The following is a 21,490-nucleotide window of genomic DNA, read 5'->3' on the forward strand; positions in this document are numbered from 1 at the left end:
CGAGAATCGGATACTATCTTATTCTCGCCCTCTTCGGGGAGGGCTGCTGTCCAGACTCTCTCGGGGCGGCTCGATCACCACCACGGCCATCCGTGTTCATGTCATCCGGCCTCGGCGTCGTATCAGACTGCATATCCATCGGAACCACCGACTCTGACGGCGTTGGGTCCGGAGCTGCCGCTCCCTCGTCGAGCTTCACCGCGTCAATCGCCTCACACAGACGATTATAAAGGTCTGGGGCCCACATCTCGTACACGTTCCTAACCAGGCGCCAGGAGCGCCACGAGTCCGGGTTCTCGCCGGGAGAGAGGAGGAACGTTCCCAGCGAGTGGCGACAAATGTTCGTCTTCTCCCCGTTGATGATGGGGTAGTACGCGTGCATGTACACCAAGCTGTGGTTGAAAGAGATGGAGAAGGCCAGAATCTGGCCGCTGACGTCCATGTTGGCCATGCGGAAGAGCTCGACCATGGCCAGCACGGCGACGAAGATGTTGTGGCCGTTCTGATTCTCGGCGAAGTCGATGCTTTGTTGCCACGATTTGGCCTCGCAAGTGAGGAATGGGAAGTACACGAGGTCCGTTGGCCTGAGAGCCTTGTTCTCGCTGGCGATGATGTCGATCTTGTTTTTCCGATCCTCAGTGAAGGCAGACAGTGCGAACCCCACGCAGTAGTCGGGCTTTGGTCCTCTAAAGCCCGGAAGCACTGTCGGCAGCTTGATCCACTGCTCCTCCCAAAGGTCGTCTAAGAGATCGTACGTGGCCCCTAACCTGTCGTCGTTGAAATGTAGAGCCGCCAGTTTTGCCACCACCGGACACACAAGGTCTTGCAAGTTTTGCATAATGCCGGGCTCGCTTTTTTCGTCGATGCGCCGCAGTAGTAATCTGAGGGGCATCGATTCGAACAGGTCGTTCCTTGCGGTCTCTGGAGTGTAGCCCTTCAGGTCTCGTATCCACCTCTCGCTCTCCTCATTCAGCCCGTGGTAGGGACCCCTCCTGTTAGAGAATAGGTCTCGCTCATGCAAGTACATATGCACAAATCCATTTACGTTCCTCAGCTTCTCGCGGCATTTCTTCGATTTGTACAAGGCTGGCGTTCTGCTAGCGGTGCCCGTCTTACTGGTGTTGTTAGAGGCGTCGGTGAGTTGGTCATTCTCCGAAGCAGCTTCGGAGGTGCTCGCAACGCGCTGATGGTCGCGATTAGGTGCCGCCTTAGCCTTTGGCTTGGACTGCCTTTGGGCGGAGTTGGCTGCAGGTGGAGCCATGGCGCCCTGTTTTGCCAGCCTCTGAACGGACTGCACCCAGCTTTCGGTCTCGCGCTCGAGAGGGGTTGTCCGAGCGGGAAACTGCGCAACAGTACCGTCTGGACGCGGAAGATTGCGCTGGCGCGGTTCGGCAGGTGCAGACTGGCTCGGCTGGTTGGCGGAGTAATCCGGAAGCCGTTGACCTCTTCCGGCTTGCAGGGGCTCCTGTTTTCGCGGTCCCTTCTTGGGTCTAGGGGCTGGCCTGGATTTGGCCGCTGCTCTCGATTTCAGAGTCGATGCTGGTGTGTTGGCAAGATGCGCGGGCTCTGTAAGGTCCTTCGGCCCTGCAGGTTGCTGTAGCTTTTTCCGACACGTGAGATACAAAGGTTGGATCGTTATCGGAGAGCTGGCACACTAACTTGTCGCGCTTTAATCCGGGAGCTCCGTCTTGGCGGCGCGGGGTCCGATGCTGATGGCTCTGGAGAGGCGGTCAGCGCGTTTGCCTCGGTTTTTGCTCCGGGCTATCCAGGGGATACGACGGACCGGCGGGCTTCTCCTGCTTGCCACGGCTTCTGGCGGCGGCGTGCTGCGGAGAGGACTTGGGCTGATGCTCTGCGCGCGGCCGCTTGCGCGAGGCCATGGTTGAGGGGCGGGTGAAAAGGGCGGGCGAGAGCGGCGAGCTGGACGAGAAGGTCACGTTTAGGTATGGCCATGGCGTTGTCTTGCGAAAGACGTTCTAGCCCCTCGCTACCCCATGCACTCCGGATGCCGACGCGGGCAGGGATGCGGCCCGTTGAGTACGCTGATAGGCCGGAGCATCTCGGTTCGGCCGACGGCCCGCTTCTTTGCGGCCCGTCACGCGAGCGCGGGCGCTATTTTAGGCCAATCGGCTCTGTCCGCCCACTCTTGAAAAAGCCCGAGACCTTTTGTAGATCTCGTAGAAAGCGTTTCAACAAGGCTAAATAATATGCTGCTGCGCCGCACGCGTGTCAATGGCGTCAAGCTGCAAGATATACGTAGTAAAACAACTCGCCGCATGGAGTCTCGGAGCTGGTTAGCATGCGCGCGAGTAGACATTTCTCGGCCCAGCAACTCCAGTAGAAAGCGGGTCAACTTCCAGATCAATGACCGTATCGTACTGTTCGCCGCGATCAACAATTGCGGGTCAACCTTGTCCCCATCGGAGTGCCGATGCCGATCCTTCTTTTGACCATTGCTTTGGTCATTCCGCCAATCTCGCATCTGTAAGCAAACGTTCGACCTCGTCCTCAGCACCCCTGGCGGTCGTATGAAGGTGTACATTGTTAGCACGATGTCTTAGGCTAAAGCGGAGAGGCTGCCGACGCTACTTGCTATTAAGAGCGGATCCGTCATTGTGTGGACCGCCTTGAACTTGATTTCATAGCCGTGGAAATTGGTCGTTTTGTTTAGTGGTTGTTCGCAAGGCTACGACACGAAACTGATCAGCTTATGCCGAGCCGCTGTAATGTAACACACAAGGAGACCAATAATGGCAATAAAATTTATGGCCCCCCAAATATCTCTGCTACCCCGCTCCTGCCGACAGGCACCGATTGAATTCGCTCACCTTCGCCACGTGCTTAAAAGTTATATCTTGATAAGTATCCTTACGCCTAGTTTTAAATGTTTACTCACAACTGTAATCAAGAACAAATTCGATAAGAGGCGGTCGCGGAGAAGGGAAACATGAAGAACGAGGAATACATCACTGCAACAAAATTAATTATGACGATGCTGAGGTGCACGTGGCCCATCGCCCCAGCCGTGCAGGCTTCAGCTTTGATGTGGACCTCGGTGGCCAGACTCTGCAAAGTGATTTCTCGATCCAAGGAATAGTGGTTACGCTTGACCGCCCGCCGCTAACACTGGCCAGCGGCGACTTCTTCAACGGTGGCGTTACTGTGAACGTCTCCTTATGGGCCTTCCTGGCCGACAACCGGTTACTGGTCGTTACACTACAGGGATCGTAGGCTTGATTCGCTCGATTACTTGCGGGGAGCCGTCGTGCCATTCAGCTGATGCCACGTCTTATGAAACTGATTATCAGATCAACCCCGCCTAGAAGACAAGGCTGTCGGCACGTCGCCTCGACTGGCATGCTTCAGGCTGCGTGCTGCGAGGCAAAAAGGAAGCAGGACCACGACCATCGACGCACCTTTGCATATCGGAGTGGCCCGCAATCAGTGCTATTCCTGTCCCTCTGAGACCTGCAAATTTCCATTAACCCTCGACAAAAAAAAAGGGGGGGGCAATTACTAAAAGCGACCCGTATTTGTGCCGAAAACCCCAGTTGCGACACCATAGACCCAAAAGCGACCCTCCCACCAAAATTCACCATCTTTCAAGCGCTATAGAACTTTAACAAAATTAAATAATAGTACTCTCTTTATCTTAAAAAAGCTCCAATTACGGTTCCGGAAGGATAACAGAAGCAAAAAGGGCATTACACGAGGCTTGCACCAGATGCAATGCCGCAAGGGATATCGGCGGTGTCGTGTAGCATTGCTGATGAACATTTCCGGTCGGAGCTGCATTGATTGTCTCAGCCACGACTGGCTACTACTTCCCGCCATCCGAGGTCTCGCAGCGGCAAATAACAGGCGACAGCCACGTAGCCAACCTTTTCTGCCTGCTGCACACCTGCATGTACCGCGGCGGGACTGAACACGTGCGTTCATGCGAGCGTCCACCCACTACTGTTACCACGCATTCTGGGTCGGATTGTTCTAGACCACGCTTGGCAAGCAGTTTCTAGATTCCAAACATAAGCGCTAGTGAATGGAGCTTGGGTCGGACGGCATTTAATAGGTCTCAAGGCGTTTGGTAGTACGAAGCGCAAGGCTGTAGCGCTGAATCCGTAAACGTATGTCATAGAAGCGGGGTAAGCGTGCACTTATAACGCCTACGCTCTCACTTTATTAGATAGCCATACTTGGAACTTTAGTTTTTTTCTTTACACGTTTTCCATGCTCTCTGACCCTCATGTCAGTCCGCGAAACCAGCAATCTCATCAACCGAAACAAAAGTGGCAACGAGTACCCTCGTAGCCAACAGAGTACCGTAACAGAATGGATTATTGAGCTTTGGGAGGAGTCCAAGGCAAAGGAAGTGTTCACACTCCCGGCGCAAAGAGGCGAAACCTTAATCTCGTCCCCTAAATACGGTTACCGTATCGATTGTCAAGGGTACTTTGAGGTGAACGTCACGAATTGGCTTAACCTCCAAATTCAAGAGAATGTCCTTCGAAAAGTATGGTCACCAACGAACGCCAGTTGTACATATTACTAATGCAAATTAGAAGGGCGCAAGTACGACGGTCCTCACCACGTACGTTCACTACGATGGCTATCATCGAACAAGTTTAATCACCAGCAAGATCATCTTGCAGGCGATGAAACAGCAAGCAATGCATGGCCTCCCAGAGTATGTCATCTTTGTCGAGGCAAATGAAAATGGAAAGAGCCCGAAGGGTCTTCAAAATATCCCGCGTAGTCCTAATGGGATAGTTAACAGAAGAAATATCTGGAAACCAGAGTAGGCTCCACGTGAGCCCAGCACCAGACTGCCAACTGGGATGATTGAAAATGTTTGCGGCGCTGCTTTTTGTGTATCCGGTGGAATACTCAAACAAGGCCACATAAAATCAATGAGAGACACGCTGTTCCTTGGCTTTCAAACTAGATCTAGCAAAGTAAAACCTGCGGCTCGCCCACGGCGTCACCTGATATGCCTCTACTGACCGAAGCCCTATCCACTCTATACATGATCAACGCCTCTCCGTCCGTTCTTTCTCGGTCTTCAAAACTGCCTACGAGCATTTTCACCATATCAATCACACCAGGGTTGCAGACGACAATCCCGCCAGGATTACCTTTTACCACCACCAGGGCTCTGCATTATCAAGACGTTTTGCCAAACAAGACAAAACCGTCTTATAAGACGGTTCTCCGCTGGCGTCTTATCTTACAAGACGATCGGCCTCTAGCATTTTAGTAAAAACCGTCTTATTTTAGAGATCTTAAACTAAGATAGTTTAAAACGGTTATATTAGTAATATATAATCTAACTAATAGATAGATAGAAAAAAGAATTAATAATACGTTACGTGTATATATTACGTATTCTCTAGCTTAGCTATTAATAAAGAAAAGAGCTTAGCCCTATTTCTAAACGTATTTTACTAGGAAATTATACCATAAGAATTACGAACCAAAACACCAAAACGACTTGCTAAGACGCCAAGATAAGACAAATCAAGCTAAGCCATTTAAGATGACCCTCCTTAGCCGGCTTGTCTTGCAAGACGACCGTGGGTGGCATCTTGTTTTGTCCACGTCTTGCCAAGACAGAGCCCTGACCACCACTGTGCAGATTTCCAGCCTAACGGCGAACTCAGCAACCACCACCTCCGTCGATGGCCATGTCACTGTGCTTCCCATATGGTACGTGGGGCCCGATATCGGCATCATGGTGATTCCGACCGTGGAGATGATTCCTGGCGGAATCCTTCCACCTCCGCCAGGCTTTCCTCCGCTTACAATCGACCCTAACGGCGAACCACAAGTTGTGAGGCCCCGTGCCGACCATGACCCCCGCCGCCACCAAGCGCGGCCAGCACGTTGGACAGCAGCGCTTCATCGAGCGAGTGCACGGCGTGCTCAGCCTACGAGGATGTGAACCGTCTGATCTAACCCCGAAAACCCCGAGGATGATGACCTGCAGGACTCTTGGTTGCCTGAAGTTACATTCTTCGCAACAATCACCACGTCCCCGTCTATCAGCGCTCCGGCTCCTACCGAGGAAATCACTCCTGGGAGAATGTGCCACTCGTGCGCGATGAACCAGGGCGAGCCCACCGATTGGTGCAAGCAGCACTGCACGACGGACTCAACACCACCACCACCACCACCGCCGGCGCCGGCGGAAAGGCAGTGCAGCGACTGCAAAGACACGTGGGGATGACTGGTGTTGGGACAACTACTTCGAGGGTACATGGGGGCGCGTCCGACCGCGAACGCTTCTGCAGCACCGAGGTGACTCAACGAAATATAGCACTGTATGCGACATCACGTACTTGGTCCCCGGCTATCCGAGCGCTGGAAATGAAGCCCTCAACGTGTTGGACCAAGACAATCGGCCTTGGGTGTGGACCTATTACGAAAAGTCGAAGCATTGTTACAATCCAACACTTCGACGGTTCAGTGCGGATGGGAGCCGCGGACGTTTTGAAGCTAATGGCAGCCGTGGCGTGCGCTTTAATGGTGAGTTTTTCCAACGTGGAGCGGCTGTATGCAGCTACCGGACTCCCTTTTTCTACAGCGGAGCTCGCCTTTGAGAAACAAATCTTAAAGCGTTTTTTCTATTCGCTCAGAGGGAATCGGGGATTTCTACACTTCTTCAATCCCCCAGTAGACCCTATAGCCACCTGTGAGCAACTTCGCCGTGTGTTCCAGAATCCAACGGGAAAGGCCGGTTCTCGGTTTCAGCACGAATCAGCGGCTACACGGCTCGGGAAAGCCTTCTCATGCTGGGAAATGCCTGTTCGCAACTGCCCAGATAACACCCGTGTGCAAGAGTTTTTCATGCTTGATGAGAACATCAACAGAATGAAAGCCCTTGTAAGTTACGCTGCAGAATGTTGCTCTTATGCTAACCTTGGCTTGTAGATTCTCCACGGACACCGCGAGGCCGAGAATACGTGGTTCGTTAATGACGAAGGTTCTTTGCTTCCATCATGCCGCGACACCCAGACGCTTGTACATATGAGCGACAGGATGCAGTACGCCAGTCTTGCCTTTCGCTACATGCGAGAACCAGCTGTTTACAGCGCATTTCAACAAGTCTTCAATCGGATGCGGGGAATCCTGTAAGACACTCCTTTGCTAAGCTCAATGAAGATGAGAGCGGTAATCTCTTCTCTAGAAGCTAACTAACGGCTCTCCTCATATTAGCGAAGAACTTGACGCAGATCCAGACCTCAACCAATGGCCTCCCCAGCTCGCTGGTATTTTGCTCCCCCATGACGCCCAGAACAGCTGGACAGCGGCGATCGATGAGTTTATGTCGGAGCATCTCAAGGCCGCTGAGGAAAAGATGAAAGACTGGTTCACCTATTGTAAAGCAACTTACGAGAGAAAGGCCAGCAAGCAATTTGGCAGAGATCCACAAACTCTCACGGCAGTGCTGCAATTGGTCAGGGACCACGAGACTCATGGTGGGATATATGATCCCAATTCGATGACGTTCGGACCCCTCTATGACAATATCAAGAATATGACGTAACCGAAGTATATAATTCGGAAGGGGAAACAAGGTTTCGCTGAGCTTCGGAGCGTTAGAAAATACTTAGCGTTCCTATATAAGATTTGGTAATTCGCCTTGATTACATCAACGCATCCTTATTCATTCCCATTTCATTACCAGCGTCACATCAATACCCGAAGACTTATCGAGTGGGACCCCTGATGTTAGCTTCGTTGTCACTTGGTCACAATATTAAGAATGAATATGTATTTGACTACTTGGAATCTAAAAGTCAACGCCCGTCTCTCTCGCAACCAATCACTCTCGGAGTCACTCGATTACATGGCCATTCGGCAAACCTCGTCCAGTAGGTCGTCGTCGCTGTCCTGGACCTCGGCGGGCATTATCGTCCGGCGCGTGCTCCTCTGGTCCCCCCTGGCGTTGCTCACCCTAATGGTCAGGCGGATAACCTCAGCCTCTAGAGCCTCGCGGATGTCCTCGCTATCCTCGAGCTCCGCGGCAAGAGTGGCATTATCCTCGCGAGTGCTTGTTAGCTCGGCCTCGGCATCGCTGAGCCGATTGTTGAGCCGGTCGTTGTCGGCGTTGACGCGGCTCAGCCCTGCCCTCAGGGCCTCGACGTCGTTGCGAGAATCCCTCAGTTGGCCCTCGCTATCGCTGACCCGGTTGCGGAGGCAGTCGTTGTCGGCCTTGGCGCGGCTGATTTCTGCCCTTAGAGCTTCGGCATGGTCGTGAGAATCCCTCAGCTGGCCCTTGCAGTCGCTGACCTGGGTGCTAAGGCGGTTGTTGTCGGCCTTGACGCGGCTGAGTTGTGCCCTTAGGGCCTCGGCATGGTCGTGAGAATCCCTCAGCTGGCCCTCGCTGTCGCTAACCCGGATGCTGAGGCGGTCGTTGTCAGCCTTAGCCTGACCCAGCTGCTCTTCCAAGGCATCAGCTCTTTCCTGGGCTTTCTCGACCTTGGCAGTAAGCGTCTGCTTGTCGGCCTTGGCTTCGCCTAGCTGCTCTTCAAGGGCATCGGCTCTTTCCTGGGCTGTCTCGACCTTGCCAGTAAGCGTCTCGTTGTCGGCAACAGCTTGACTAAGCTTTGTCTCCAAGGCCTTGGTGTTTTCCTGGGCAGTCTTGAACTTGGCATTAAGCGCTTCGTTGTTGGAATCGGCTTGGCTTAGCTTTTCCTCCAGGGCCTCGGCGGTGTTCTGGGCGGCCTTGAGCTCGCTGGTGAGTGATGCGTTGGTCGCTCGCGAATCACTCAACTCGCCCTCGGCAACCTCATGCCTCTTCTCCGCCTCACCAGCCCGGTTGGTGGCATCCTGAAGGTCACGAGCAGAGCGCTCCTGCTCGCCGCGAAGCTTACCCACCTCGGCCTCCAGCTCTTCCCTCGCCCTGTCGCCCTCGGCCTTCTCCCTCGCCAGTGCCGCGTTCGCGGCCTCGGAAGCCTCGAGCCGCTCCTCCAGGCCGGCTTTGACCGCCGCCAGCCGAGCACGCTCCTCGCGATGGCTCTGCTCGAGGCGCTCGCGCTCGCTGCTCAGCGTCGCCGCGGCGTTGCTTTCGGCGGCGGCAAGCCTGCTGGCCAGGAGGTCCCTGCTGGCCTGGGCCTCGGCGTCGCGGCTGCGGCGGAGCTGGTCGCGCTCGCTGCGGAGCTGGTCGCGCTCGCTGCGGATCGCGGTCGCGGTGGCGTCTGCCGCGGCGAGCCTGGCTTCGAGATGGCGCGTCGCTTCGTCACGGCTTTGGCGGAGCTGGTCGCGCTCGCTGCGGATGCTGGTCGTGGCGTCGTCTGCTGCAGCGAGCCTGGCTTCGAGATGGCGATTCGCTTCGTCAAGGCTCGCTACCGTGTCTTCCGCCGCCGCGGCTCTGGCCCCGAGGTCCTGGTTCGTCTGGGCCAAGTCGTCGTTGGCCTGCGTGACGTCGTCGACGGCTGCGTGTAGCTGCTGGTTCTCGGTGCTTAGCTGCTGGTTCTCGGTACTTAGCTGCCGGTTGTCGGTGCGCCGCTGCTGGTTCCTGGTGCGCAGCCGCTGGTTCTCGGCGCGGAGCTGCCTGTTCGCGGCTGCGGCCCTGGTGGCGGTGTCCGTGGCTTGATATGCGTGCTCGTTGCAAAAGCGCACGTTGTGGAGCCTCCACGCCTCCTTTGCGACGGTTCTGCGGCACTGGTTGCCGTCGCGGCAGATGCCGTTGCATTGGCGCCTCTCGTCGTCGGCGTCGCCGAATATCGTCAGTGCTCCGGGGCTTGGAGACTGGGATCCTGAACCGTGGCCGTTTCCGAGAGAGAGAGCCATTGGTCTGGTTGGTGTCGGGTGCTGTTGGTGTATCGGGTTGTGCTTGATTGGGTGGGTATGGAGAGTGGGGGATGTCGGTGTGCAGTGGATGTGTCGTGGGTGTCGGTGTCGAGGAGAAGGAGCATAACTCGGTGCTGATTATATACATGGTGACTCGGTGATTGTTTTCGAACAGAGGAGTTGTTCTCCCTTAACAATGGTGTTATATAGAATTCAGTGTTATTCGGAGGGTGGGAATCGAGGGTCGAGCGAGGGTGTTAGATTGAGGTTGAGTTGCGAGCCCTGGTGGGCGTAGACAGGCTGCCATAGTGGAGGTTAATCAGTCTGATTACCAGCAACATGGAAACCTGTCTCTGGACAAAAGTTGAGCGGGGCCGGAGCCCCTAACCAGACGGCTGGTGACATCTATATCGGAAATTATAACGGTAGTAGCAAGGACCGAGCGGTATAGAAAGCGAATTGAAGAATACGAAAGGATGTCGATGAGGAGATACTGCTAGTAGTCGTAATATAGTACTGTTCAAGAGGCCAAGCTAGATCTAATTAAGAAAAAGAACTATGATTGCCGTCTCAATAACAAAGGGCTAAGTCAGACAAATAAACTAAGTAATTGCCAAGTTGTTGGCCTCTAGACAAAGAATCATGTCGCATGGGCCACCCGTTTCAAATTTTTCTCTTACATTGTTTTGTTTCTTAGAGGACGTCGTCTAAAACTCCGATCTTTGGTGAACGAGAAACATCCAGCGCGGCGCAAACGGCCTGCAAATTGCCTGCCGTCACCCTGCCCAGCGGTGCAAGCGTAAGCCCGTAGCACAAGGCATCCGCACCAATATCGGGCGCCAACTCAGCCTCTGCTTTGGCGATAAATTGACGTACCACCCAAATAAATTCCTTTATGCAAGGCACCGGTTTGTAGTACCGTACAAACATAATCACGAATAAACGTTTCGCGCAAATCCACCACATGGCATGTAGAGGCCCCAGATTTCAGCGCTTTTGCTGTTGTGATTTCTCCAACACGCTGACCTTTGTTATTAAGAATACTGCTGAAATCTGGCAACAAAATTAGATCACTTGCCAACAGGGTGACTAATACAGTTGCGGCGTGATCCGCATTGACGTTCATCATTTCCCCTTCGGTAGTGATACCAATTGCGCTGACAATCGACAGAAAGCCGCCGGACGATAGGGCGATTCAATTGTGGCGATCCCGGCATGGCAAGACCCACATGATTCAATCCGTGTTACTGCGACACTATTACCATCGCCGAGACACAGACCGACCGCATTGACGGCTGTTGAACGGTGCAAATGGATTGAGTTGAACACTGCTGAAAAGCAGATGCAGCAGTAAAACTACCTGCTCGAAAATTTATTGGAGTCTACATTTGCCGCGCACGGTCCCCCAGCAAAACTTTATTGGAGTCAAGTAGACTCCAATTGATCCTCTCGGTTAGGGGTGATTAGTGTGATTAGTGGTAGTCATTCTGGGTGATTAAGGTGATCGGAGTGATCAGGGTTCCTGAAGGGGTTTAGTGGGTCGGGCCGGTGGGCTCGGGTTCGGTTGTGAGGGTTAGGCAGGGTTAGCGCACTTGTTACGTGGGCGGTAAGTCGTATAAGATTCTGACTTTCCTACTGCTGCTGGCTATGCCGTAACACCTGAACGTTCCTGGAATTCCCGTGCGGGATCCTTGGCTTTTTTAAATATAGAAAGGAGGAAGGACTGTATTAAAGAGTTGGTATTAAGTTAACTATAGGAATAAAAGAGAAGTATAAACACGTAACTTTGATAGTTGCCACTTAAAAAGCAATTTGAAAAACCCCCTATCCTTAAGGTTAGGTTTGATGACGAGGTACACTTTAGTGGCGTAGTAGTTTACCTCCTCTCTGTAACCATGTGGGAATAAAGGTCAAGTAAAGAAGCAGTCTCGCCCACCGTATACTCCGATTACTCGATTCCATCGGGTGTCGCCTCCCTTTTGCAAAAGAACCCGTTGACGACTGGTCTGTTGGGGATTATCGACAGCGAGTCTATCGCTGGAGATGTATTCTTCCTTGTCTGTTGGATTTCTGCTCTGAAGAACGAGGTGGTACTTGGTTCCTTTGCGCAAATCCAGACAAACGAGAAAATCTCCGCGGTAGATGGCCTGGACTTGAATCATAATCAAGCCACTAAGCAGCATGGTCGCGATACTCATAGGATGGTCGATGGAGAAGCCGTCGGCGCTGCTCGTTTGACGGGTAAAGACGCAGTTGTAGGGGCCTCTCGTCTGCAGTCGAGTTGCCGACTCATCTTGTAGTAGCCTTCCTAGGATTAGCTGCTCGTCTATCCCCGTCACCGAATGAAGCTCCGAGACGCTCCGACAGAGCACATTGCAGCGTAGAAAGTCTCGCCACGCCCAATTGGCCACACGAAGGCTTTTAGCAATGACAATAACAAAGGCCGCCACAACCCAGCAGAAGGTGGTGATGTTAAAAGGATCCACGCCCTTCAGTCGATCTTGAATTGTGAGTCCGCTTGCGATGCCGCCGAGGACAAGCATCGACGCTATGCTGAGCACTGTCCAGACATACCACCTGCAGCGGACCCTCACCCCATTCTCCTCGAATATCCAATCATTCATTGCATTCGTAACAGCGTGCAAGTCTTGTTGGTACTTGTGGAAGTGCTCTGCTTCGAAAGTGTCGATTCCATTTGACCCGTCATCGTTACGCGATACCACTGCATCTCTGGCTATCAGCGATTCTGAGAGCTGGGAGACTGTTGAACGGGGCTTTTCATCCCAGTATTTGCGGTACTCTTCGGTACTCATGCAAAAGATGGCCTTGTATTTGGTGGTCGGGTGGAGTGTAATTTCTTCAGACACCGAGGTGTACACACAAAGTCCGATAAACTCGGTCATCATGTAGATAACCTTTGGGCTTGCCAAAAGGAGCGGTATCATCACCGTGATAACCTCGCTCATAGATTGGAGCCGGATGGTCTGCTTCCCATCCACACACGGGTCGGATGTCGAGGTTCTGGCTTTACTCGAGTCGGCTTGGGCGTAAGACCATGAAACTGTCGTCCCAACGATGTTGGATTGCGTCCTTTGATGAGTTTCTGTTGCAACCGGCGCATCATTGGTGTTGGCTTCGGCGCCTTCGTTTGAAGTCCCTGATGCGGGTACGGTCGTAGTCGACGATGGACTCGAATTTCCACCACCAGGATTTGGCCCGTCTTGTTGGGTTTGTTGCTGCTGGCGTGACCTTTCCAGCTTTCTCATGGTTGAACTGAGCACCTCGAAGACGGAATTCGCCATCTGAATATTCTCCGGCCTCGAAGAACCAAGATACTCCCCATCAATGTCTTGGTATACCAGTGTCGAAAATTGTTGAAAGTTGGTATCGTAGACCATGGCACATATCTCGTATGATGTTGTGGACGTGGTAATCAGCTTTTGCCGGCCGCGTAGAGACACCAGGATGTACCGGAAGATTTCGTAGGCAGGAAGTCCAAACTTAACCGTCTGCATCCAGTACATGTGCTTCACTGCTCTCTGTCGCGTGTTCGGGCCTGAATAGGGCTTATCATCTCCTCCGCTTTCTTGCTGAAGCGCGCTGTCGAGCATCGCCCCCAGAAGGTCCAGAGAGTCCCCTCCCCCGTTTCGTCCCATGCTTATCCCGGCAGCTGCACCACGACCTCCGGCTGGCCCTGGTACCGGACGAATAGGCTTTTTTGTCCTGCTGCTCTCCAGCGCGCTGGATGCTGAATCTTCCAGATGGAAGGACACAACTTTAAGCTTAGTGGATAGCTTGACAAGGGTGGACAAAATGTTGTAATGCCATTCCTCCCCACTGGCAGCTGTGCAGAGTGTCCTGGCCATAGTTGCGGTGATGTAGTCGACCAGCTTGAAGTAGTCTTCGCGGCTACCCCTGGGTGTGTCCTTTGGATCATTTGCCTGCGGGGACTCCTCTTCCTCATCACTATCATCATCCTCTGTGAATTGTTCAAGAATCCCTTGACTCCTGCGGAGTTGGCTTTCTTCGGCGAAAGCCGGGAAATGGCTGCAAAGTAATGACTGACAGTCGAGCACGGCGATGTTGAGGGCGATCCACATTTGGTCGGCGAGGTGAGCCAAGATCTCGTACGCGTCCTTGGTGTCCTGATCGAGTTCGTTGGTTCCCTCAAACGAGGCTGACCCATCTGGAATTTGAAGTGACGACGAAAGTCTCGCAATCTCCATTTTCCAGAGCTCCTTTTGTTTTTCTTCGGACACCCCGTAGGCAGTCACGTCTTCCAGATTGTGCAAGCCCTCTCGCACCGTGATGTCTGGCGCTATGGAGCTTGAAAAGCCCTCGTAGCTGCAGACCAATTTGAAAAGCTCGGATTCCGAGATGTTGATCGAGTTCCTTTGAGTCGAAATATTGCTGGGTGATGTGGAATCGACATGTTGCTTCCAGTTTTGCTTTCGAGAGCGTTGCCGACGGAGTTTGATTGGTGGACTCATGGTAGTCGTCAACGCCTGACTTTTCGGAAGAAACTTGTTTGAAAAGGCTAGATGTGGTGTTCAAAGTGGCGAGAAGTGTTGAGTTAGAACTCTAATAATCTATCCCGAAGAATGATCGGGGGGCAGATATTTCTAGCAAATTTGCGGGCGCCAAGGCCCGTACAAAATCAGTCAAAGTGGAGAGCACCAGGCAGATGCGGGCTCAGCCTCTTCGATGACATGCATGCATTGGTGTTGAGCGCTACCAGAGAGTGCGTGCACCTGAATAGGCTGCAGTCGTCTTGGCTTGACACCGCAAAAAAAAAAACTCTGAGGCGCAGTGATCAACATTTGTGTGGCTGACAAGGCGCAATCAATATATGTGTGGCAATGTGTGTTTGGTGATCGACACACCAAGTGATAAAAACTTTTGCGATAAAGTAGCATATCGCCCTATAATGCTGCAGGAAGAGTATGACAGATGTCGGAGAAGGCTCCGAGGCATGTGAACGCGATTTCTTGGCTGTCAAAAAAGACGTTCCAGCTCTGACGTGTTCGAGGCTTTGCAGGTGGGTCAGCTAGCCACCTTCACCGCCACCTCGCTGATCTTTCATCGATTGGCGAGACAACATCTCAGTGTATGTCGACGCCTGCCACGTCGCGCAGTGCTAAGCCACGCTAAGCCACGCTAAGCCATGCTGGACAGAAGGCAGCATAGCAAGGCAGACTTAGGCAGAGCTTGGCAGAGAGCAACGCATAGGACGGTTGAGCAAGGCCGATCTTCTGTGTCTCACACGGCTGTAGACTTTTTGGAGAGGTCAATGTATGATATAAGAAGAGCAAACGCCTACAGATGTGAAAGTCGAAGAAGACATTTCCACACTTTTCTCTACTGCCTCAACTGCCGGTATGAATTTTCCCCCACCCAAAGCTCGATTATCGACTCACTGTACGTCTTTTGTTAACTTGAACTGAAGATTAGTGACGTCCTATCATGAGCGTTCAGGATTACAAGGAGGGTTTGATTTCCTCCGACAACGATGTACATCACGTTGGTACAGACGTCCAACAGAGTGGTCCAGGGACGCAGGCCACGCAAGATGTGCCACGTAAAGGATTCAGGGACATTACCGTCATCCAGACGAATGACATGATGGGTGGCGACGAGGAGATAAAGTTGACGAGTGAGTACTATTGGCCGCAAAGTAAGAGGAGGAAGAAGAAGCAGCAGAAGGAAAGGCAAAAATATGACGACTGTGCCGTCTGCATCCGCAGAATCGTCCACAGGACGCCCAGAGGCGATATGGCCGGACGCACCGAGCTAGTCATCCAATCCAAACCTCTCTGTGCCGCCTTCAGAGAAATTGTTGGCAACACGTACGACAGCATCGACATCAATAGTACGCCAATCAAGATCCCGGCACCTTTTTACGAGCTCTTCTTCAAGAGAGACATCATTCGGACGTACGGGAGCGACTCAGGACCCTACGAAAATCTTCGGGATGAGTTCAAACACCTGGATGATTTCATAAGCAACGACAAGTTGACAGTCAGAAATCACCAAGAATACGAGTCTTTGATTGGCCAAAACATGATCAGCTGCGAAACCTTGTGGACGCTGTTTCCACCCAACGAACTTCTGATACGGAACGACGGCGAAGCACCCGAATGTTGGATCTGCCGAGATATCGCCCAGGATGGTTTGTATTGGTCCATCAGCGGAGTGCGGCTCGCCTTTGACGGGCGGAAGATCGGCCTTACGAAGGAGCGATACCCCATTTCGTTCCAAGGTAGAGTCAACGGAACTATGTACATCTCGGACCTACCTCTATTGCCGGTGCGCTACTTTCGTGGCTGGAACAACATGAGGAAAAGGCTTGAGAAGAGAGGAGAAAAGTTCAAAGGTATTATGAGAAAAGACTTGGATGGCCATACCTACCGTCATTATCAAGGACCTCTGTGGGGAATATACGGTGTGTCATCTGCCCCAACGTCAAAGGTAAGGATACTATGCTGTCCAAGGCATCTAAATTATCTCCTTGTCTAACTTCACGGATTCTTCAGATAAACCAGCGGGTTGTAGTAGACTACAAGGGGTACCTTGACTACCATGTCCACGAAGTAGTGAGGCTTGAGGATCAAGGCCCAATCAGGAGGTCTAAGAGTAAAACAGTTGATTCGGACTCAGACTCCGAAGATGACGACACCGGGGATCCTTCCGACACTGCGTCTCCGGAGGAAGGCGATGAAAACTCAGATGAGGATGTCTTCACGCAACTTTTGAATAGGGTTTCCGAGAGGTATGACATGCGGGGTGGAAAAGAGGAGGACCTGCTGTTACTCTGTCCAGCCCGCATCCCTGCGTACGCTCTCAAAGCCAAGGAATGGGGCTGGGTGCTCCTCGATGAACTTCAAGAAGTCTGTTCCAGCTCCGATGCCTTTGACTCTCTGCAGGTCGACGCGGACACCAAATCTCTCATCAAATCCTTAGTTCATGGTCATAGCGTCCAGACCGACGACTTTGATGACGTTATTCCTGGCAAGGGAAAGGGGCTGGTGCTGCTTTTAGGAGGGTCAGTGTCCGCTCATACGTCAACCTCGGTCCCATATCTACGTATAACTGACACAATATGTAGGAATCCTGGCATTGGCAAGACTCTAACTGCAGGTAAGGAAACTGCGGGGAGATGTACAAGCTTCGAACTACGCTAATTGCAAGACGGATAGAGAGTATTTCTGAGCTCCACGGACGTCCGCTCTACAACGTCTCGGCAGGGGAGCTCAGTGTGAATGTGACAAACGTTGAAAAAGGATTACAGAAGATATTCCACCTGGGCAAGAGGTGGAATGCCATCATCCTCTTAGATGAGGCTGATGTGGTCATGTCAAAGCGAAGTAATACTGATTTGGAGAGAAATGCCATCGTTGCTGGTAAGGTTGATCGATTTCTAAGTTATTATGTCCCCAAATGCTACGAAAGCTAATGTATGGGTAGTATGGCTAAGGATGCTTGACTACTTCGAAGGTGTGCTCTTCCTCACGTCGAATTTAACGGAAAACCTCGACACAGCGTTCCTCAGCCGTATCCATCTCAGAATCGACCTTCCGGACCTAACCAATGAGGATCGCTCCGCGATTTGGAAGAACATCTTGAAATTCAACACCAAAACAACGCAAGAATCTTCATGGACACCCGAGATGCTCGCAGCTCTTGGAAAACTCAACGTCAATGTAAGTGATGCTCTCCTTGTACTGAATCCATACTAATTGACGGTACTTTTAAAAGGGGAGGGAGATTAAAAATCTTCTTGTGACAGCAAATCGCCATGCTTGTTCGTTTGGCGAGTCGTTGTCTCTAAAATACCTATACGACGTAGTCAAAGTGGAGCTGTCGCGTCTCGAAAACATTCGCGAGGTTTTAAGTGAGCTGGAGCGCCTTTTACCCACGAACGAAACGACTTAGATGCTAGTGTAGTGGTGGAAGGCGTGTAGATAGTTGGCTTTTTCTTTCGTTGCTTGCAAAGGCAGGCCGGCTGGCCAAGGCCTTGGCCTTCCAGATTGGGTTTGTATAGGCACGGAGCGCGGGTATAAAAGTAGCTTTTTCTAGATAGCTTACAACAACAACAATCTACTTTCTTTTACTTCTATCTATTTAGGCCTTATTAGCGCTATTCTTTATCTTCTACCTGCTTATTTTAGTATATTCGCTACTACGATCGATTATTTTAGATTTAATCTAAACGTCTAACCCCTCGTTACTAGTATAAAATTATAAAGAAGCTAAATAGAGACTAATTTTAAAAATCTATACGCGATATTAATAAAAATTTTATTATAAACTAATAACTATATAATACTTATTATTAGTAATTATTTAGCGTTATTTTATTTTTTTTTTATATAAAAGTCTTTTAAACTCTTTAGCTACTTAAATTATAATTTATTTTTATTTTTAGTATTAGTATCTATAGTTTTACTATAATAGTAGATTTTTATTTTTAAAAATTTTAATATTAAAAAAATAAAAATCTAATAATAAATAATCTAAAGTCTATTATAGAAAATAATATAAATACTTAATTTATTTTTTTAAAATTAAATAACTTTAAAGAGCTTATAAGTCTTTTTAAATATAGTATTAACCGTTATAAAATATAAATCTAGGCGTATAAAGATATTAAGTTCTTAATCTACGATAGTACGGACTTAAAGCTTTAGAAATATAATAGCGATAACTTAGAAGAAATGCTCGAGTTCGTTACTAATATATCTATTTAGAGATTAATCTATAAAAGCACTAGTACTGTAGAGGTACTAGGCGAGGATAGCCGACCGGGGAAATACGCTTGCGGCGTCTACTCTATGGTTTCGGAATTCCTCCGGAATAGGAAGACGCGGAAGTTTCGACTTTACAGACCAGCTGATGTCGTTTAGTTAAAGTCCTTCCCTGACATTACAGTCTGCAGTCACTATGCTGTGATATCCTACTTCTGGCCGGAGCCTTAGCAAGATGAACAGGGTAACCCAGTTATGGGGGAGAGAACTTACCAGGTGCGGGACGTTGACGGAAAGATAAGGCTTAACCGGGCCTTAGACGATGTTCTTGATCGAGCGGTTGACTTTGCCATTTCGTGTGGTGTTCGCATGATTTGGATCGATTAGGAGTGCTTGCCACAACCGAATGAGAAAAGCCCCCAGGAACGTAAAGAGGACCAACAGCTCGGAATCCAAGCTATGGACATAGTCTACAACCGAGCTTCTGTTACAGGTGGCCTCATCTCGACGCAGGTCACCAACCAAGCACAGCTTGATGCTGTCTACATGTTGACCAATTTCCGGGCCGAGGATGTGCGTGGAGGCATGAGATGGGTAGGCGACACACCTCCACCTGTCATCAACCAGCAGATATTCAATCACGTACTCGACTTCTTGGAGATGGTGGGTAGGGATCGCTGGTACACGCGTGCCTGGGTCGTTCAAGAGGCGCTCTGCGCAGGGACGAAGTTACTGATTGCTCTCCGGCGAGGCCCCGGTATCTCGTGGCCGTCCGAATTTCGTGTGCCTGGCAGATCTGCAGGCGATCTGCTTTCAACTCCGCACCCGCCAACGCCACGAAATTATGAAAAATTCCCGTCTGAAATCGTCTGCATACCGATAAAAAACTTCCAGAGCATGGTCCAGGCTGCGAGGTTCTTTTTAGAGCACGACTTTATTACCATGGGTAATGTTCTTGTGCGGTACGGCGGCGAGGACTCGACTACAATTTCTCGTGAAAAGCGCATCCTTGATGTTGCAGAGACCTTACACCCGGTTGTAACACAGTCCAAAACCCAAGCGAAAGCCCCCCCGAGTTGTTGGGGGAAACAACTATGGGGAACGCCAAACGGTAGATGCAGCAGGAGCATTAACTCTTCTCCACACTCGTGGGTGTCGAGATATTCAGGACCGTGTTGCGATCATTGCAAACATGTGCAGTTTCGAGACCCGACTTAACACTTTTGATGTGGCAAGAAACTGCAAATCCCTGCGCATGGCATTCATTGCACTAGCATTGTTGAACGGAGATTGCTCTATTCTAGCCCTAGAAGCGTATCGACTGGGGCATGCAGGTAGGCGCATCCACAAAGCCTTCTATTCAAGATAACTTTACCAATCGAACGATCCACTTGCATCTTTTCCCTACGTGCTAACGAATATTTAATAGTCGACGAACTTTCGATTTCGAGCAAGGAAATCCCGAGGTGGCTTTTCCCCCTCGGCAGTGCTCCACACCTGCTAGATCACTGCAAGATACGACATGGCAGCTACATTGGTCTCTCAAGATACAACCACGGCCATGACCTGCTCAGGACAGACGGTGTGCATCTGCGGGCGTACCTTTGGACGGTTGAAGAAAGGTTGGATTTCACTCCCATTCAGCTCAAACATGCCGAAACATGGAACAGCCTGAAGTGTCTGAAGTTCAATTTTGCATACCTGAAGGACGACACCCACGAGGATTTCCAAAGGCGACAGCGGCTGGTTACTGAGAAATTTGCGAAGAACGACTTCCTCATGCAACAAGTCCAGAACGTGCTCAATACAGGCACTCGAGTCTTGCCAAGCAATCTTCCCGGTTTGGAAAGTATCTCTGACGAAGCTTTTACTATCACAAACTTCGTGAATTTCCATCGCGTGGAAGGCAATATTCGGATGCAGCGTGTACTTGCCGATGTTATTTTTGCGATTCTCCGTTTTCTCTACCATAATAGGGAAATAGATCCTCGGGCTACGGGCCTCGCAAACAGCATTTGGCAGTCGATACGGGTTGATACAGTTGATGAAAACAGGGCAGACCTTCCTGACGAGGTTGGGGAAGTGTTATTCAACCATCCTGATATCGTTGCAAATCCATTCGCCACTCTTCAGCTGGACAAGACTCGCGACGACACATATAGTCAGATATGGTTCGTCGACCGCATCATGCGAGATGGCCACCTCTGGATTGGGCGCTACAACCGTGCCCCTTCCATGATGAGACGCAAACTGGGCTACAGAGGAATTGAACGGAAAGCGGATCTGCCGCAGGCCAAGAGTTCAACTTCAGGTACTTCCAAGGGGAAGAAAGCAGCCATAGTTGAGGAGAAAAGTATATTTCCAGAAGACACCATTCTGCGACGACAGTTGCGTCTCTGGATGGCACGACTATTTGTCGACCAATCATCATTCTCGGAAAGCTTGGGAGAATCTAGCCATTCAGCCCAAATCGATACCAACTCCCTCGTCGGGTACATGGACGTCGTATCCCGTGGAATCTGGCAACCTGAGGCCGAAGAGCGCCGAGTCGAAGGCCTCGTTTCTGCATTCGATGTCGACGGCCCGTCTCTTATAAGCACTCTTTACGACGGAAACTGGGAAGTTCTGCCACGCCCAGAGATTAGGAGTATGAGCGTCTGCTGGGTGCTTGAAAGTGTGCATTACAGGAAGGCGTCTACTGAAGAACAAGTCACTTCAGTAAGAGAAATGGACCCTGAGGATGCGATGAAGACGAGTGAAATGGAAGAGGATACGGATTGCGCGTACAAAGTCCTTGATAAAGTCAAGGGCCTTTGGCAGCTCATGGATTACCCTCTCCAGCAGTATACTTTTATCTGAGGTGAAGGGGACTTGACTTCGCGCATTTAGATACGATTGTGAATGGCTCCTCAACCAAGTTGTCGAGCAGCTGCTCGGCCTGACATCTGCTCTTA

At 51.0% G+C, this 21,490-nt stretch overlaps 6 protein-coding genes across 6 annotated transcripts; 3 read left to right on the top strand and 3 right to left on the bottom strand.

The window, feature by feature from the left end:
- Positions 1-13: 13 nt before the first annotated feature.
- Positions 14-1,880, bottom strand: LTHEOB_11860 (uncharacterized protein; the record flags this gene model as incomplete). The annotated part of the gene is made up of 2 exons (XM_035508663.1): positions 14-1,584; positions 1,784-1,880. 2 exons carry the CDS (start codon positions 1,878-1,880, stop codon positions 14-16), a joined length of 1,668 nt encoding a protein of 555 aa, XP_035365554.1.
- A 4,963-nt stretch (positions 1,881-6,843) lies between these two features.
- Positions 6,844-7,543, top strand: LTHEOB_11861 (uncharacterized protein; the record flags this gene model as incomplete). The annotated part of the gene is made up of 3 exons (XM_035508664.1): positions 6,844-6,879; positions 6,928-7,127; positions 7,213-7,543. 3 exons carry the CDS (start codon positions 6,844-6,846, stop codon positions 7,541-7,543), a joined length of 567 nt encoding a protein of 188 aa, XP_035365555.1.
- Positions 7,544-7,842: 299 nt separating this feature from the next.
- On the bottom strand, positions 7,843-9,792 carry LTHEOB_11862 (Kinesin K39; the record flags this gene model as incomplete). The annotated part of the gene is made up of 1 exon (XM_035508665.1): positions 7,843-9,792. The coding sequence occupies one exon, from the start codon at positions 9,790-9,792 to the stop codon at positions 7,843-7,845; it is 1,950 nt and encodes a 649-aa protein (XP_035365556.1).
- Positions 9,793-11,702: 1,910 nt separating this feature from the next.
- On the bottom strand, positions 11,703-14,282 carry LTHEOB_11863 (uncharacterized protein; the record flags this gene model as incomplete). Its single annotated transcript, XM_035508666.1, has 1 exon — positions 11,703-14,282. The coding sequence occupies one exon, from the start codon at positions 14,280-14,282 to the stop codon at positions 11,703-11,705; it is 2,580 nt and encodes an 859-aa protein (XP_035365557.1).
- A 973-nt stretch (positions 14,283-15,255) lies between these two features.
- On the top strand, positions 15,256-17,724 carry LTHEOB_11864 (uncharacterized protein; the record flags this gene model as incomplete). Its single annotated transcript, XM_035508667.1, has 6 exons — positions 15,256-16,260; positions 16,326-16,834; positions 16,898-16,929; positions 16,989-17,192; positions 17,257-17,492; positions 17,548-17,724. The coding sequence occupies 6 exons, from the start codon at positions 15,256-15,258 to the stop codon at positions 17,722-17,724; spliced, it is 2,163 nt and encodes a 720-aa protein (XP_035365558.1).
- Positions 17,725-18,995: 1,271 nt separating this feature from the next.
- On the top strand, positions 18,996-21,395 carry LTHEOB_11865 (uncharacterized protein; the record flags this gene model as incomplete). Its single annotated transcript, XM_035508668.1, has 2 exons — positions 18,996-19,293; positions 19,966-21,395. The coding sequence occupies 2 exons, from the start codon at positions 18,996-18,998 to the stop codon at positions 21,393-21,395; spliced, it is 1,728 nt and encodes a 575-aa protein (XP_035365559.1).
- Positions 21,396-21,490: the final 95 nt, after the last annotated feature.

This window comes from Lasiodiplodia theobromae, assembly GCF_012971845.1.
Source record: "Lasiodiplodia theobromae strain AM2As chromosome Unknown scaffold_54, whole genome shotgun sequence".
Taxonomy (NCBI): domain Eukaryota; kingdom Fungi; phylum Ascomycota; class Dothideomycetes; order Botryosphaeriales; family Botryosphaeriaceae; genus Lasiodiplodia; species Lasiodiplodia theobromae.